The sequence below is a fragment of the Strix aluco genome, chromosome Z, assembly GCF_031877795.1.
Source record: "Strix aluco isolate bStrAlu1 chromosome Z, bStrAlu1.hap1, whole genome shotgun sequence".
NCBI lineage: Eukaryota > Metazoa > Chordata > Aves > Strigiformes > Strigidae > Strix > Strix aluco.
The window spans coordinates 65,026,987-65,043,912 of NC_133971.1; the positions used below are offsets into that span (position 1 = coordinate 65,026,987).

At 46.8% G+C, this 16,926-nt stretch overlaps 1 protein-coding gene across 1 annotated transcript in view; it reads left to right on the forward strand.

The window, feature by feature from the left end:
* The first annotated feature begins 15,268 nt into the window (after positions 1 to 15,268).
* The window catches only part of CHSY3 (chondroitin sulfate synthase 3), a 157,562-nt gene continuing 155,904 nt past the window's right edge, over positions 15,269 to 16,926 (forward strand). Inside the window, exon 1 of the mRNA XM_074812115.1 lies at positions 15,269 to 15,977. Coding sequence (XP_074668216.1) covers positions 15,269 to 15,977 — 709 coding nt within the window. The remainder of the gene's footprint in view (positions 15,978 to 16,926) is intronic.

Here is a 16,926-nt window from a genome sequence, read left to right on the forward strand (position 1 = left end):
ACCTGAATGAAAGAAGCCAGAAATAAGGAATAGTGATATAGACACAACAAGGGCAAAGGAATCCTGATTCCTTGCTTTCTTATTTACTATTACGAATGAAATAAAGACAAATATAACTAATAATAGACTTGAACCAGTAACTTTCACATAAAAGTATCTTTAGGAGATGATAACAAGTGTTGTTTACTGTCCATGTCCCAGGAATAGGGAGGAAAGGATTGTCTCCCCTCCTTTAATATTTTCTCCTTGTACTGCACAGCTGTGCCTTCAGGTGTATCTCCAGTCCTACAAAGTTTGGTTTGGATGGTTGTTGGTTTATTTTTTTTCCCTCTTGTTTTTTAAAAGAATTGATCGAGGAAAATAACAGAGGGTTACCAGATCCTTCAGAGCTCCAGCTAAACAGCATTAAACAGCACTTAAATCACTCTTCATGCAGTTCTGACCAAGACACTAACTTGGCTCAGAGTAAAGCAGTCTTTTTGAACTGCCCTGCATTGAGGCAGAATGTTGGGGTATTATTTTAGGCAAAATAGACAGCATTCAGGGTCCACAAAGAAGGCAGTGAGCATACTTTTTGGTGTCTCCTGTGAGCTATGTAGGCTATAAAATTCAATTTTTAAAAAGGGAAACAAAGAGGACCTGGGGAACTACAGGCCAGTCAGGCTCACCTCTGTGCCCGGCAAGATCATGGAGCAGATCCTCCTGGAAACTATGCTAGGGCACATGGAAAATCAGGAAGTGATGGGTGACAGCCAACATGGCTTCACTAAGGGCAAATTGTGCGTGACAAATTTGGTGGCCTTCTATGACTGGGTTACAGTGTTGGTGGATAATGGAAGAGCAACTGATGTCATCTACCTAGACTTGTGCAAAACATTTGACACTGTCTTGCCCGACATCCTTTTCTCTAAATTGGAGAGACATGGATTTGTCGGATGGACCACTTGGTGGATAAGAAATTGGCTGTATGGTCACACTCAAAGACTTATGGTCAACAGCTTGATGTCCAAGTAGAGATCAGTGACGAGTGGTGTTCTTCAGGGGTTGGTGTTGGGACCGGTACTGTTTAACATCTTTGTCAGTGACATGGAGAGTGGAGTTGAGTGCACCCTCAGCAAGTTCACTGATGACACCAAGCTGTGTGGTGTGGTCAACATGCTGGAGGGAAGGGATGTGCCATCCAGAGGGACCCTGACAGGCTTCAGTGGTGGGCCCATGCAAACCTCATGAAGTTCAACAAGGCCAAGTGCAAGGTCCTGCACATGGGTCGAGGCAATACCAAGCACAAATACAGGCTGGGCGATGAGTGGATTGAGAGCAGCCCTGCAGAGAAGGACTTGAGGATATTAGTGGGTGGAAAACTGACCATAAGCCAGCAATGTGTGCTTGCAGCCCAGAAAGCCAACCATATCCTGGGCCACATCAAGAGAAGTGTGGCCAGCAGGTCGAGGGAGGTGATTCTCCCCCTCTACTCCACTCTCATGAGACCCCAAGTGGAGTACTGTGTCCAGCTCTGGGGCTCACAGCATAAGAAGGACATGGACCTACTTGACCAGGTCCAGAGGAGGCCACAAAGATGATCAGGGGCAGGCTGAGAGTTGGGGTTGTTCAGCCTGGAGGAGAGAAGGCTTCCAGCAGACCTTATAGCAGCCTTCTAGTACTTAAAGGGGACCTACAGGAAAGGTGAGGAGGGACTCTTCATTGGGAAAGGTAGTGATAAGATGAAGGGCAGAGGTTTTAAACTGAAAGAGGGTGGATTTGTATTAGACATAAGGAAGAAATTCTTTACTGTGAGGGTGGTGAGACACTGGAACAGGTTGCCCAGAGAAGTTGTGGCTGCCCCCTCCCTGGAAGTGTTTAAGGCCAGGTTGGACAGGGCTTTGAGCAATCTGATCTAGCGGAAAGTGTCCCTGCCCATGGCAGAGGGGTGGGCATAGATGATCTTTAAAGTCCCTTCCAACCTAAATCATTCTATGATTCATTCTATGATTCTATGATTTTGAGCTATGTTTAAATATATTTAGGCTTAAGAAAATTTTCTTATTAAAAAACAAGTTAAAAGGGACATAATTTCAAACACATGCTTTCCATAATCATGACAAGCTTAATACCCATATTAGTGATTTGAAACTGGTGCTGCTAAATGTAAACCAGTACTTTGTAGCACCTCTAACATTTTCAAATGATAGCCATTATAAAGCAAAATTTTGTGGCATCTTCTGAATTTTATGCACAAAATGAACTTTCTACTACTACTACTACTTTTACTTTTAGATCTCTAGAATCTAATGTTCTATTAGGATTGATTCTATGCTAAAAAGAATATATTCTCCTGAATTTGGGCCACTATGTGCTGGGTAACTGAGTAGCCAAAATACGCCACAAATTACTCATTAATCAAATTAAGGGAGGAAAGGAAATATGGAATAATTCTTTCTTTAACTGTTGTGTTCTCTTCAGCCAAATGCAGGTTTCAAACATTGCTAATCGAATCTCCTATTCCTGTTATAGGTAAATAATAGTAAAAGTCATGTGTGGTGGTGCGATTCTTACCACCCCCACCCCCCCCCACCCCCCCCCACCCCCCCCACCCCCCGCCCCTCTTTGTTGGGCTGCTTGGTGCTAGGTGCGATTCCACCCACATCCCCCGAGCTATACACCAGTCTGTGGAGATAAGGACTGACAATGTTAACGAGCCTGGCTTCTGCCCCTCCGGATTGCTCGGAAATGGTTAAAATGGCCCATCAACTCCTAAGGGCCTGGCACACCTGTGCCTGGGATGTGGTCAGATGGGAACAATAACAGAGTTGCACATTAATCAAATTCTTTTGTAACTGCTGGAAGGCACCAGAAGGTATTTGACAAAAGTCAATTATCTTGGACCCTATAAATGGCGACCACCAGGGAGACCCTTTGAGCTCTCCTGGATCGCAGCGGGCCTGTGACCAGCATCTCCCCTGAGCTGGGACGCCTCTCAGGTACCAAACCCTTAAGGTGTCGTCTGCTCCAGACGGAAGGCCAGGGCGAAGTCCCCTGCTCGAGTCTCAATTATCGCCCGTTGAGGAATGCCAAGGCATTGTGAGTATTTGCTCTAAACTCGAGGGAAATTTTCTTTGAGCTTGCTTCTCTTTACTGGTGTGTGTGTGTGTGGGTACGTACCCTTGTTTCTGTGTGTGTATGTCTGTTCTGTGTTCACTCTACTGAATCCAAACACCTTTGTTTCTGTATTTTTGTCCATTTTGTTATGTGCATGCATGTGTATATAAAGGTACCGTTAAGTAAGTTAGTGTGAATCTTGTCATTTTAGAATCTGAGTAAGTCGCTTTTCTTTCTTTTAGTATTTCTGAATTATTTTATAATAATAAATTGCTGTTAGTTATTAATAAACCTAGATTTCTTACTAAATATTACCGTGTCAATACTTTAATCCGTGACATCATGATGTATTTATTTCATATGATGTACTTTTAAAATAGAGCAACTTCCCTTGTAGAAGTTTGCTGAACTGATTTAATGGTTGATATCTCATGCACATACTTTTACTCACACAAACATCATACCTTTTCAACCAAAAACATTTTTTTCAAGTTGCTTTGAAATTTTTTTTTTCTTGATTGCAATTATAAAATGATAAAAATTCCCTATGCCTCTACAATATTTGGTTGATTGGCTGGCTGGTTGGTTGGTTGCTTTTTCCTCTCAAAATTCTAGACTCTTTACATAAATTCGTTTATATTTTTGCCAAAGATACAATTATTTTGAAAAAACTTCTTCTATCAATAACTATCTGCTCTTTGTGCAACTTATTCCAGCTACATATGGCAGGAAATCAGCAGGTAAAAGATAATGTTTTCAAAACTTTCAAAATTTTCAGCAAATAATTCAGAAAGCAAGCAGAGAAGCAGCTTCTTCTAAAGTATTTTCTAATAAAAGGTATAAAATGAAATGGGGTAATAATAACTTGGTCCTGAAGATAATTGCTTGATGGTTTGGATTACAATGAAATGCAACCAGAAACCATCAGACTGCAACCACAGTATTGTTTCACAAGGTGGCACAACTACTCTTCATATTGTGCATGTATATTTTTCCTGAACTACCAATGAAGTGGTTAATATCTAACCAGCCTCCCAGCGTAGCTGTAAAAGGGCCTACCTGTATTCAAAGGCAGAAGGTGTAAGCAAGGTCTTACGCATAAGCAAGCCTTCAGGCCCAGTCTAAGGCTTGTTGAAATCAATAAGCAGCTTTCCAGTGTCTTCAATGGGAATTTAATAGTTTATCCACAGCATGTTTAAACTCTCCTGCCAGGCTTTCTAATCCTGTGTGTGATTATCTACAGCAGACAACTTATTAAACTTCTCAGAAAAAATAAGCTCATAATGCTTAGCTCTCGTCTGGCTTTTTAGAAATCTTAGTACGATTACTAATAAATTCAGTTAGTAATAAGAACTAGAAGCTGAATTGACACATCCATAATCCTATCAAATTCAATGAGACTGCTTCTACATGCTGCAAAAGTGGGTTCTAATTAGAATTCTTGATATTTTGCTCTCTTAATATTTCAGTACAATTCTTAACATTCTCAATTCAAATTCTCAATTCAATTTTTCTTTTTAAATGACTTTAACAACCTTAAGAGTTTTTGGCATCCACTTCTCAAGCAGTGCCCTCTGCCTTCACAAAACAACACAACAAAGTATATGCCACACAGCCTCCTCACGTGTGTTGCATCAGCCTTCAGATTAACCAGTAAAGTATTTGTGTACAGAAAAAGATACGGCTATTGCTATTAGAAATTAATCTTGTATTTTACCTTCTTTTGTTTCCAAGAAAAAAAAAACAACAAACTTCTTGTGGCCAGGTTGCTCAAATGGCAGTGTTACCTTTGATATTACAACAATTAGTAAAAGCTATTACAACAAGAACTTATTCTGCCTTATGAACACATTTTAAAATTTTGGAAGAAAGCACTACACAGGTTCTTTTCCTACTGTAGGTATTGTAGGGAAGTTATGTTAAGCAAGAAAGGTTTTTACTTTCAATATTAATCTTTCTCCTTATAGTCTGTTCTCAGAGTACATTGAGAACCAGTGTTTCTGCTGAGGTCTTGAGAGAATTTCTGTTGTGCTCCTTATGATTGTAGCTACCTCTTTACCAGGACTGATATACATGGCCTTCTGTCTATCCTAAGTGCATATGGAGGTGCAGCACATTGCTGACTTTCTTTCAAAGGGCAGAAATTACTCCGCTTATTCCTTGTATCTGCCACTAGAGTACTAGGCAATAAGTGTTAGTACAGGAAACAACACTGCATTCTCTAGTATCAGAAATGTGCAACAACCTATGAAAAACAGATTTCTTCTGCCAACAGTTTCCCTGGGATGAACAGGTCCTCAATTCCTCTAGAACCTTATCAGGATTCCCCTGCTTGGAATTCTTTCAGGAACATTATCCCAAGCCACTCATGTAAGGCCAAAGCACACTTCTTGGGACAACAGTTGCAGAACATGGTCCAAATTTGGAAACTTCCAGGTTTTGCAGGATTTTGGAAGAGTCTTTCTGCCTACAGCCTCTACCAGTGCATGCTTACTGTGGCTCCAGAGAACGCTTCCCTGCTTCCAGGTGAGAGTGTCTCTCTTGGCACAGGACTTGCCCATGCACTGTACCATCTCATCCTGTGGCTTCAAATGAGAAGATGCTGTGCCTGTGGTCTGGAAGGATGCCACAGTGCTCTCCAGACATGTGCTTGATCTGGTGTCAGGATCAAAGACTGTGCGTTGTGTTACAAAACTATGCCTGCATTACAGGTTAGATGGTATGCTAGTGCAATGAACGTGCAATGCCTGGAAAGATGTACCTTTCCTAACTTACCTGAGTATTTCCTATGTAGGTCAACCCCTGTGGAGAGAAATTATGTACAATCTCCCAAAGACATTAAAACCACTACAGACTATACCTTCCATACAAGTGCAAGGCTACTGCAGCACCTGAGGAGGAAGAGAGTAAACACTGCTGTCCACCACATAGGACTGTTTAATGTATCCTACATAGAGGTGGGAGCTGTGTATGGATGTCTCCTATACATGTGACAGGGTGATTTAGTCTCATTTATTTTATTCTAAGATGAAAGGAAAAGTACTACAAAATACAGAAAAAAAAAATAATTTGAAAGAGGAGCAAAATAAACCAGGTTAAATAAAATTTACATATAAATTGCCAGTGTAAACTTAAGTGTCATAATAATTCTTCATAAATAAATGTCACAAACATTAAATCTGAAAGGATTTTCATAAATATGGATTTCACAGCCTAGCCTATCATACATATTATTTCAATATGGTTTCAATAAAAAAATAAATGACAGGAGTATGGAGTTCCATGTTTATCTTTCATTAAATTGCAGATTAAGTACATTTGTTTCACAAGTAAAAGATGGCTTTGGTAATAGTTGATGTTGCAAACTCATCTGGAATCTAAAATTCAAGTTATTGATGGATTTTCAGAACGGCATATAATTCTGGAAGATAGAAAGGTTTTGCTTTCAGGAATGCCTGTTGCACTTCACTGATCTCAGTCTGAAGAAGGACTGAGTACATGGAGCTTTATAAGTCTGGAGCAGAAATGAGTACATGGAGCTTCAGAAATGTCTCTGTGGACAGTGGCGAAGGAGCGAGATACTGCAGTCAAATTCCTACTCCAGTATCTGTCATTGCTCTGCAAGTAAAAGGTCCAAAGGACCATAAGTGTGCGGATGTGACTGAATATACACAAGGAGCTGATATCTCTTGAAAGAAAGGGCTATATTTATCCAAGATCTGGCTGGGTCCAGTGCCCAGTAAAATCAACAGAAAAGGCTTTAATTGAATTCTGTCAGATGGCTATGAGGGTTAATAGATTGGACCTAGAATTACTTTCCAAAATCAAACTGTATGTAGAAATGCAAATGGATATAGAATCAGATGTTACGATAATGCAGGCACAACATAACAATTCCAAGTTGTGAGAGACTGAAATGTCAAATGATTGTCTCAAAGATTGCTTGTGCGTGTGCTTTGAGTCCAAGGGTGGTGTAAGTAATGCCTTGAACATTCATCAAGGACCACCTGAGGCCTTTGTAGTTAGTCTAAGGAATGTCACCCAAGGATGCAGGAGTGTATTGAAGGATGCACCCTCCCACTCCCTTGCAGTTGTATTGACAAACTCCTTAGATAAGCCTCAAAGAGGGGGAAACATGGACCGGGTGTTTCCCATCAAGCACAAGAACCGCTGGTCACTGGCTCCATTGTGTAAGTCCGATACTTTGTGGCTCTATTGTGTACGCCAGATGCCATGCATGCCTTGCAAAGGACTTTGTGATTCCACCAGTGAGGAGGTGATAACAACTGATAAGAGGTGATCATTTTTGCCCCCGAAGCCAGATGATTGCTTAAGAATGAAGTCAGCAGATCTGTGGGAACTGAGGCAAAAACAAAGGTGGGCAGGGCGAGCACGACCACCTACGCAACTGGACAATGGGTGGTGCAACTCCATTGCCCCTCAGTGTATGCACAGAACCCATGCTCCACATTTTACCTTGTCTCTCATGGAAGTGAGTTCGTGGAATACTTGCTTCACTTTGCCTAGTACGCAAATCAGATGATAAGATGAGCTTAAAAGGTGACAGAGAACTTTGCTGTGTGTGCACCTACCACCGAAGAACTGAAGACTGAGGATCAACAGGATGCTGCTGGATACATGGTGGTGACTATTCTTGCGATTCTATTCTGGATGCTTGCTTGATTTCTGTCTTTTCCTTCCATTCTGTCCGATTGCTACCACTCTTCACTTTTAATAGTAAAAACTGTTTGGGGTGTACGGCATTAGACCTCATTTGTGTCTTAATCTCACTCTTAGGATCATATCAAAACCTCCCCCAACATTAGATCGGGACACAAGTTCAGCATAAACACCCTGGAGCTTTGGAACATAATAATAAAGACAATATAATTTTTCTTAGTTAATATACTACTAATGCATATGATTACCCAGATGTATCAATGAATAAATATATGCTTATAAAAATGTTAAAGGATAGTTCGCAGTTACAACTACTGCTCCGTAAGTGATGTGTATATACCTCCAAAATAATATTGAATGCCCAAGCGGAATTTCAAGCTTAATGTTTTCAAAAGTTTGCTCTACAAGACAATTGAAATTTCTTTGTCTTTTGCAGATCGCCATGCTAGTTCTGATGTGAGCCATTTTTGTGGGGTGGGCACATTACGATCTATCACTTAGACGCTATAAATTTTCTGTAACCTCACACAACGAAGAGGGAGCTAATCACTGCTTCCTGGTGATGTTTTAAAGAAAAAAAGTGAAAAAGCTGTGAAAAAAGTTTTGTTTAGGCCTTGAAGACTGAGACCCTACTGCAAAATTTTCAGACCTGTCTGATTAGAAACCAGAGGGAGCCTCCATCCCCTGCTAGTCGCAGGAGGAAACATGGTAACAAGCAATGAGGAAAAGGCTGAGGTGCTTAATGCCTTCTTTGCCTCAGTCTTTAATAACAAGACTAGTTGTACTGAGGGAATCCAGCCTCCTCAGCCAGAAGACAGAGACTGGGAGAACGACCCCCCCACAATCCAGGAGGAGATAGTCAGTGAACTACTGCATCACACAGACACACACAAGTCTATGGGATCGGAGGGGATACACCCGAGGGTGCTGAAGGAGCTGGCTGGGGTGCTCGCCAAGCCGCTTTCCATCATTTACCAGCAGTCCTGGCTGACCGGGGAGGTCCCGACAGATTGGAAATTGGCCAATGTGACGCCCATCAAAAGAAGGGTCGGAAGGATGATCCGGGAAATTACAGGCCTGTCAGCTTGACTTCGGTGCCCGGGAAGCTGATGGAGCAGCTCATCTTGAGTACCATCACACAACACATGTGGGACAACCAGACGATCAGGCCCAGTCAGCATGGGTTTATGAAAGGCAGGTCCTGCTTGACAAACCTGATCTCCTTCCATGACAGGGCGACCTGCTTATTGGATGAGGGAAAGGCTGTGGATGTAGTTTACCTCAACTTCAGTAAGACCTTTGACACCGTTTCCCACAGCATTCTCCTGGCAAAACTGGCTGCTCATGGCTTGGATGGGCACACGCTTTGCTGGGTAAAAAACTGGCTGGATGGCCGGGCCCAAAGAGTTGTGGTGAATGGAGTTAAATCCAGTTGGCGGCTGGTCACGAGGGGTGTCCCCCAGGGCTCGGTTTTGGGGCCACTCTTGTTTAACATCTTTATTGACGATCTAGACAAGGGGATCGAGTGCACCCTCAGTAAGTTTGCAGATGGCACCAAGTTGGGTGGGAGTGTTGATCTGCTCGAGGGTAGGGAGGCTCTGCAGAGAGAGCTGGACAGGCTGGAGCGATGGGCTCAGGCCAACTGTAGGAGTTTCAATAAGGCCAAATGCCGGGTGCTGCACTTTGGCCACAACAACCCCCAGCAGCGCTACAGGCTTGGGGAGGAGTGGCTGGAGAGCTGCCAGTCAGAGAGGGACCTGGGGGTGTTGATTGATAGCCGGCTGAACATGAGCCAGCAGTGTGCCCAGGTGGCCAAGAAGGCCAGTGGTATCCTGGCTTGCATCAGAAATAGCGTGGCCAGCAGGGACAGGGAAGTGATTTTACCCCTGTACTCAGCACCGGTGAGGCCGCACCTCGATTCCTGGGTTCAGTTTTGGGACGTTGAATTGCTCGAGCGTGTCCAGAGAGGGGCAACAAAGCTGGTGAAGGGTCTGGAGCACATGTTGTACGAGGAGTGGCTGAGGGAACTGGGGTTGTTTAGTGTGGAGAAGAGGAGGCTGAGGGGAGACCTGATCGCCCTCTACAACTACCTGACAGGAGGTCGCAGAGAGCTGGGGATGAGTCTCTTTAACCAAGTAACAAGCGATAGGACAAGAGGGAATGTCCTCAAGTTGCGCCAAGGGAGGTTTATGCTGGATATCAGGAAGCATTTCTTTACAGAACGGGTTGTTAGGTGTTGGAATGGGCTGCCCAGGGCAGTGGTGGAGTCCCCATCCCTGGAGGTGTTTAAGAGTCAGGTCGACATAGCGCTGAGGGATCTGGTGTAGTTGGGAACTGTTAATGTTGGATTGATGGTTGGACTGGATAATCTTCAAGGTCTTTTCCAACCTAGATGATTCTGTGATTCTGTGTGATTCTGTGATTAGTGATAGTAATAGCTCCAGTCCTTTCAATAATGAATATTTCAGTCTTGAGTTTCCCCTTTCTTGAATCAAGCAGATCCATATCTCACCATTTTTTTAGGCTGTTTTGTTTTGTTTTGAAAATGGCATTCATTGCTATTACTGTCTCTTAACTTCCTAAGAGAGCTAGAGTTGTTTGTAGTAGTTGCTACAACACAAATTGAAGCCATCCTTAAGGCTGGTTTTTGAATTCACACAATACGTTACCAACGTCCTCTTAAACAGAACTTAAAATAGAGATCTGAAATTGTTTTCCATTTCTGAAATTCTCTGAACCCGTCCTTAATACCTCGAAAGCTAAATAAAAAACCTAATTACACGTTAAAGTTGATTTTGGTCTGCCTTGGGGGAACTGTGCATCATATGACTTCTCTACCAACACACATACAAACAAAACTCATATGGAAAGCTGAGAGACTCATCATACTGAGAATGCCAAGTAAATGTTCTCTTAGCTGGAATGGCACTAAGCTGCTTTATCAACAAATACCATAACAGCTACTTGATCTTTGACATGTGTGCCTGTATTTATGTATATATTTAATCTTACTATTCCATGAAGCTCTCTTTAGAGCAAAACTTAGCACAGTTAAGGGTCAGGAGTTCTATCTGAAGTGACATCTCTAATACAACTGGAGCAATTAATTTCTCCTCACAATCACGCTTCAGTTTTCTTTTACAGCTGACATATTGCATGCTTTAGCAACTGTTTACTAATGAAGAAAAGAAATCTCACTGTTCTAACAGACCTATTTGTTTATGTAGGATATCTAGGGTTAAGCGAAATAAAGCTGGAACAGAATTCAGTTCAGTGAGCTCCTTTCTGAGGGTGGAATTAAATTGGATGCTTTTTCTTCCCTGTTCAGCTCTAATCTTCTCCTGGGCAATAGACAAAATATTCATCATGCACACTGTGCTACACCCTTGTGCTGTCAGAAAAATGAGATGAAATATCATTAGTTTATGATGCTCATTGAAGATAAAGGATGAGAGAGAGAGAAGAAGACAAAGGAAAATTTCCCTGCAGTCAATCTGTTTTTCAGAACTCTGGTTCTGTGATTTGTCCTCTCACTTCAGCATTTTAGGACCATAAGTAGGTATACTAGAGTTGAAAGAGATGTGGCAAATTTCCACCACTAGCATTACAGAATGCACAGCTAAACGTTTCCCCAAACTAGTTACTCCAGCCACTGGCATGACATTATTTCAGGTCTGTCTTGTAATCACGCAATAAGGTCTTCAACACATCTGTCTGCTTAGCTCCAGGACCTTAGATTAGGGACCTTCAGTGCAATGCTGTTGATGAACAGATGATGGCAGGAGGATCGTGCTTTTCATTTGAGTCTATAACGATCTGTTTCAGCTGATCAACCTACACTGTTAAAGCATCCTTTCTTGAGATGACTGACATAGGACATGGGACCAGCAGGATCAAAGACTGTGCCCAAAGATATTTTCTCAACTTACCCTCAGCGTCACTTAAAGTGCAGCTATCTTTAGTCAGTGTTTTTCACCTACAGCTGCTGAGAAGAGATTGTGAATGGTGTGATCACTATCTTGGTTTAGATGCCCTTTACATGATAGGTACAATCCATAAACCGCAGCTCAAGTGTCAGCGTCATATTCAGATATCTTGGCAAGCTAGTTGAGTGAAAACATCCAAGAATGCACTTGAGATTTATCTTCCTTTATTTTCTGTCCAGTATGGAATTTGAACACTACCAGTAATTCCTAGCAATTTTTTCACTGGTGGCTTTGGACTTGCACCTGAGAAAAAAAGTAGTAAGACTACTACTAAGGCATAGGAGAAAAAGTTGGGGAAAAAACAGCTCTGTTCCTCTCTGACACTGTAGAAGTGTTGACCACCCCTTCAGTCTGGGGCTTTGTGCTTGTTGAAGACAAAATGGCTGGGTTCTGTGTGGCCAGAATGACTTTCAAAAAAGTAAAGGAAGAGTGGGAAGTTGATATCCACACATTTGAACTCTGGCTTCTGCTGGCATCGTTGTGTAAGAAAGATTGGCCACTTCTTCTAGAGTTAAAAAATATTATTTTAGTTTAAAAATATTACTAAGGGCAAGGATACACCTATGGTTCTGCTGTTCCTTCATTAAAGGACATGTGTGTAAAATGTGATTAGAGAGTGCAAAACTATGGGAATGAAATGGGAGATTGCATTTTTCACCTTTTTTTGCAAAAGAAAAATGAAAACTGTTAAGAGACTCCACTGAGATTATAATTAGAAACACATGGTATGGTGGACAGAGGGCAGATTTTCTAATTTCTAATCGAATTTTTGTTACTAAATTATCTTCCAAATTTTTGAAGCTATCACCTTGCCCTGGCCTCTCCCATTCCCTCCAAACACATTCAGTGTGACATTGATGTAATATTCTTGTCAAATGAATTATAACATGTAACAAGCCATCTAGTCATGAACTCACAGTACCAAGCTTGACAAGTTATTATAGCAACTATTTATTTTAATTGGAAAGGCATTCTGGGTTTCACTCCTTTACTGAACGCAGGTATTAACCACTAGATGCCACCGTTGCTCCTATAAAATACGTCCAGTCTGTGTCTTGGTCGGTCCATAAAAACCCACAAACCTTCAACAGATTTCCCCACGGTGTATGGAAATACTGATATAGTGTTGAACAAAAAGTATAAATGCAGGTAAATCCTTGTACTCAAATCCTTTGTAAACTATCTTGATAACACACAACACCTTAAATTCCTTTTCCATCTTGGAAGTACGTAAAAGGCTTTATGGTCACCTCTCATGGGTCCACCTGCTCTTTTTGTGACAAAAATAAGCCCTGTCAGACCTGCGGAGTTGGCATAGCTGACACTGACTGGAGGTGTTTCAGTGTGTGCATAAGCAATGGAAGGTGCTTAGTGTCACACATTGTACCTCTGCAACCCCAGCAAAAATTTTTCTGAAAATTTAGGGCATGGTAATGGTGGCGTTTTGTAGATGTAAAGGAGCCCTCACTGCTTGAGGTTGTACTGTCCATGACTTTCTGGAACCCAGCAACCCCCAACTGTTTGCAAGGAGCTGGGGGAGAAGAAGTGGGAGATAACATTTTTAAGTGGAAGACTCATATGGAAAGCTGAGGCACTCATAATACTGATCATTTCTAGCGCCACGGCAAAGGCTTTCTCACAGCCTTCCTGCTTAGCTTGCTGCCTGTTAGTAGCTTGGTGAATACAGACCCATGATCTGCCACCTTGTTGCTCACAGAACATCTCCGGTGGTGTTTATGTGCCTGGACACATTGCCAGGGCTGTTGTTTTTAGTGGTGGCAGCTGGAGTGAATACATATATGTGCCTGTTCCTAGTGCCTCGCTGCTTGGCCATTATAAATGCTCCAGCTTGGGTGTGCATAGGGAGGAAATTAATGATGGGCTGCTTTGGAAAGGATGCTCAGCCCTGGGGAAGCTAGAGGGTATGTTTCCTGAGCCTGATGCTCACACATCTCAAAACCACAAAGAGCACACAGCCTGCCTGCTGCATGTGATGGAGGCACAAGGAAAAACTGAAATTTACTTCAGTAAGTGACCTCTTCATAGCTAAAGACCATGCAGAGCAAGCTTTTTTCTTTGTTACGTGGGCAAAGTAATTTCTGGGTTTTTTTTGGAAAAAGGCTTGAATTTTATCTCTCGCTGTTCCCTTACTTTTGCTAGCATCACATAATATCAGCTTCCACACTCCTCCTCTCGCCTTGACATATGTGTCTGACAATTGATAAACTTATGTAAAGTGATAGACAATCGCACAGACTTAGCTACAAAAATGGGTGGTTTTGCTGACAAACAATTAAACGTATGCTACTGGATCTTCACGGACTTGGATGTATTTCAGTGAAATGACAAATGGATATGAGGAACAATTTATGGCTTTTGCTGGAGATGAGCATCTTGCACAATTAAATTAGGAATGCATATAAGTGTGGAGGATATGAGGGAGATCTTCAACTTCAGAATTAAAGCTGTCCCTATAGGCACAGTGGCCTGGACGTTTAATTTCCTCGTCGGTCATCCTTGGCTGTGAACAGCGCAGTTTCCCTGAGGTCGGGAGGATAAGGAGGCAATGGCCCAGCATCTTGGAGCTCGTGATAGTAGTAATACACTCAGGCTGTGGGAATCCACGCCACAGGAAAAGACATGGTCAGGTAGGGCTACAGGTCTTGGCTGCGAAGTTGTTAGCTGTGCGGGGCCGGGGAGCAGAGAGTAGAGCAGGGGCAGAGGAGACGGCTTCCCTCCTCCTAGAACTGCACCCCTGACCTGCCTTTCCATGACCACCCGTCGGATCAGAAACCAGGGCATGACGGTCCCACCCGGCGTCCCCTGGCCGCCCCCGGGCGATGTGAAGCAGCGGCCGCAGATGAGCCTCCGGTTTCTCCCGACGAGGCGGCGGCAGCGGGGCGCACCAGGGCCAAGCGGCGCGACCAGGCAACACCGCCCCACCGTCCGGCGGGCGGGCGGCCCCGGCCCTGGCCCCGGCCCCGGCCCCGGCGGGTGGAGCGGGGCGCCGGAGCATGGCGGGGCCGCGGCGCGGGGGATCCGCGAGCAGCACCGAAAAAAAATCGTTTCCTTCCGGAGCGGCGGCGGCGGTGGCCGCCACTTCCCCGGCGCGGCTCGGGCACCGGCGGCGGCGCCCTCCGGGGTGAGGCGCTCGGAAGCCACGGAGGGAGCCGGCTGAGCGGCGAGAGCGGAGCGGGGGCCGCCGCCGCCGCTGCCGTGTGGAGGAGGCAGAGCGGTGGGAGGGGCGGGGAGGGACCAGCCGCCGCGGTGACAAGGTGCCAGCGGAGCGGAGGGGCTGCCGCTAGTGCTCCGCCGCCCTCCCGCCCGGAGAAGTTTGGCTCGGGGGCAGCGCAGCCGCCCGGGCCACCGCGGCGGGGCACGGAGGCGCGCCGGCAGTCGCCGCTCCCGGGGCCTCCGCGGGACGGGGGTCGCCTCCAGCGGGAGGCGGCGGGGGACGCCGGTGGCGGCGGCGGCAGCGGCGCTCCGGGAGCCGCCCCGCCCGCGCCATGGCAGCGCGGCCCCGAAGACCTTGGCTGAGCGTGGTGCTGGGGCTGGTGTTGGGCTTTACCGCCGCCTCCTGGCTCATCGCCCCCAGAGTGGCCGAGCTGAGCGAGAAGAAGAGGCGCGGCGCCAGCCTCTGTTCCTACTACGGCCGTTCGGCAGGGCCGGGGGCGGCCGGGGACGCGGCGGCTCCGGGGGAGCAGCAGGCGGAGGCAGCGGCGGTGCTGGGCGGCACGAGTTTCAGGAGCAACCCCTGGGAGCTGCCGCCGGCGGCGGAGGAGGGCACGGTTTCCAACCCCGCCGCCGGTGGGGACGGGGAGCCGGAGGAAGAGGAGGAAGGCGGCGAGAAGCGGAGCGGCCGGCCAGGCAGCAGCCACAACGGGAGCGGGGACTGGGGGGGGGGCCCGGGCTGCGCCAAGCCCCGCAACTTCCTCTACGTGGGGGTGATGACGGCCCAGAAGTACCTGGGCAGCCGGGCGGTGGCGGCGCAGCGGACGTGGGCGCCCTCGGTGCCGGGCCGCGTGGAGTTCTTCTCCAGCCAGGGCTCCGCCGCGCCCCCCGGGCTGCCCCCGCTGCCCGTCGTCGCCCTGCCCGGCGTGGACGACTCCTACCCGCCGCAGAAGAAGTCCTTCATGATGATCAAGTACATGCATGACCACTACCTGGACAAGTACGAGTGGTTCATGCGGGCGGACGACGACGTCTACATTAAAGGTGACTGGGAAGCGCCCCGCCGCTGGCGGGAGGGAGGGGAGCAGTGGCCGAGGGACCCGGCGGGCTCCCCCGGAGGTGGGGAGAGTCGGTTCCCGCCCGGGGGGGGGGGGCGGGGGGGGGGGTGGCGCAGAGGCTACCTCGATCCATCCCCCGCCCCGGCGGCGTTTGCTGCCAGCCCCCGTCGCGGGGCGTGGGGTGTCGTCCCGGCGCTGCGGCCCTGGCGACTGCTCCGATGTGCCCCACCGGGGCCGGGCCGCCTCTGGGGAGGCCGAGGCGCGTTGAAGGGATGAGGCGGCGGGTTGGACCGCGGCGGGAAAGGTGAGCGGCCCCTGCGTGGGCGCGGGGTCCCCGTGCTGCGGCCCTCCGGGGCAGGTTCAGCCGTGGGCCGGCGGAGAGGGTCCGGCCCGGCCCGGCCCGGCGGGTGGCGGGGCTGGGCGTGGGCAGGGAGCGGCGGGGTGGTGACGACCCCGCGTCCCACCGCGATCGGCTGCGCGGCGTGAGGGTCTCGGTACCGCCCTGTCCCGCCGCCCGTACGCAGGCGGCGGGCGGGAGCGGTGGGGAACGCGGCCGGCGGCGGCTCAGCCCGGAGGCTTCGGTTCGGCGCTCCTCGGAAATGGTGTTTTCAGCGCTAGCAGTTCTGCGCTGGCTCGCCGACGCTTGGGCTGAGGAAACGCAGCTTCCGAAGACCACTTGGAAAGCTGCTTGTTCGCCTTTGCAGAGTGTGTCCCTGGAACGTCCTCGCCCTATTTCCATGCGAGTTGTATAGCACGTTAGGGAATGGTGTTCTGCAACCCTCTTTCCTCTGGCCCGCGCTTGTTGCAGCTGTTACCCGTGCAGTGTCCTGTTCTTAGGAAAGAAAGAGAGGCTGAAGATAAAAGGCTGTGAGCGTGGTTGCTCACACTGTTGCAGGCACTTTAAGTGGAGGTAACTGTGGACATCCCTATTTGTC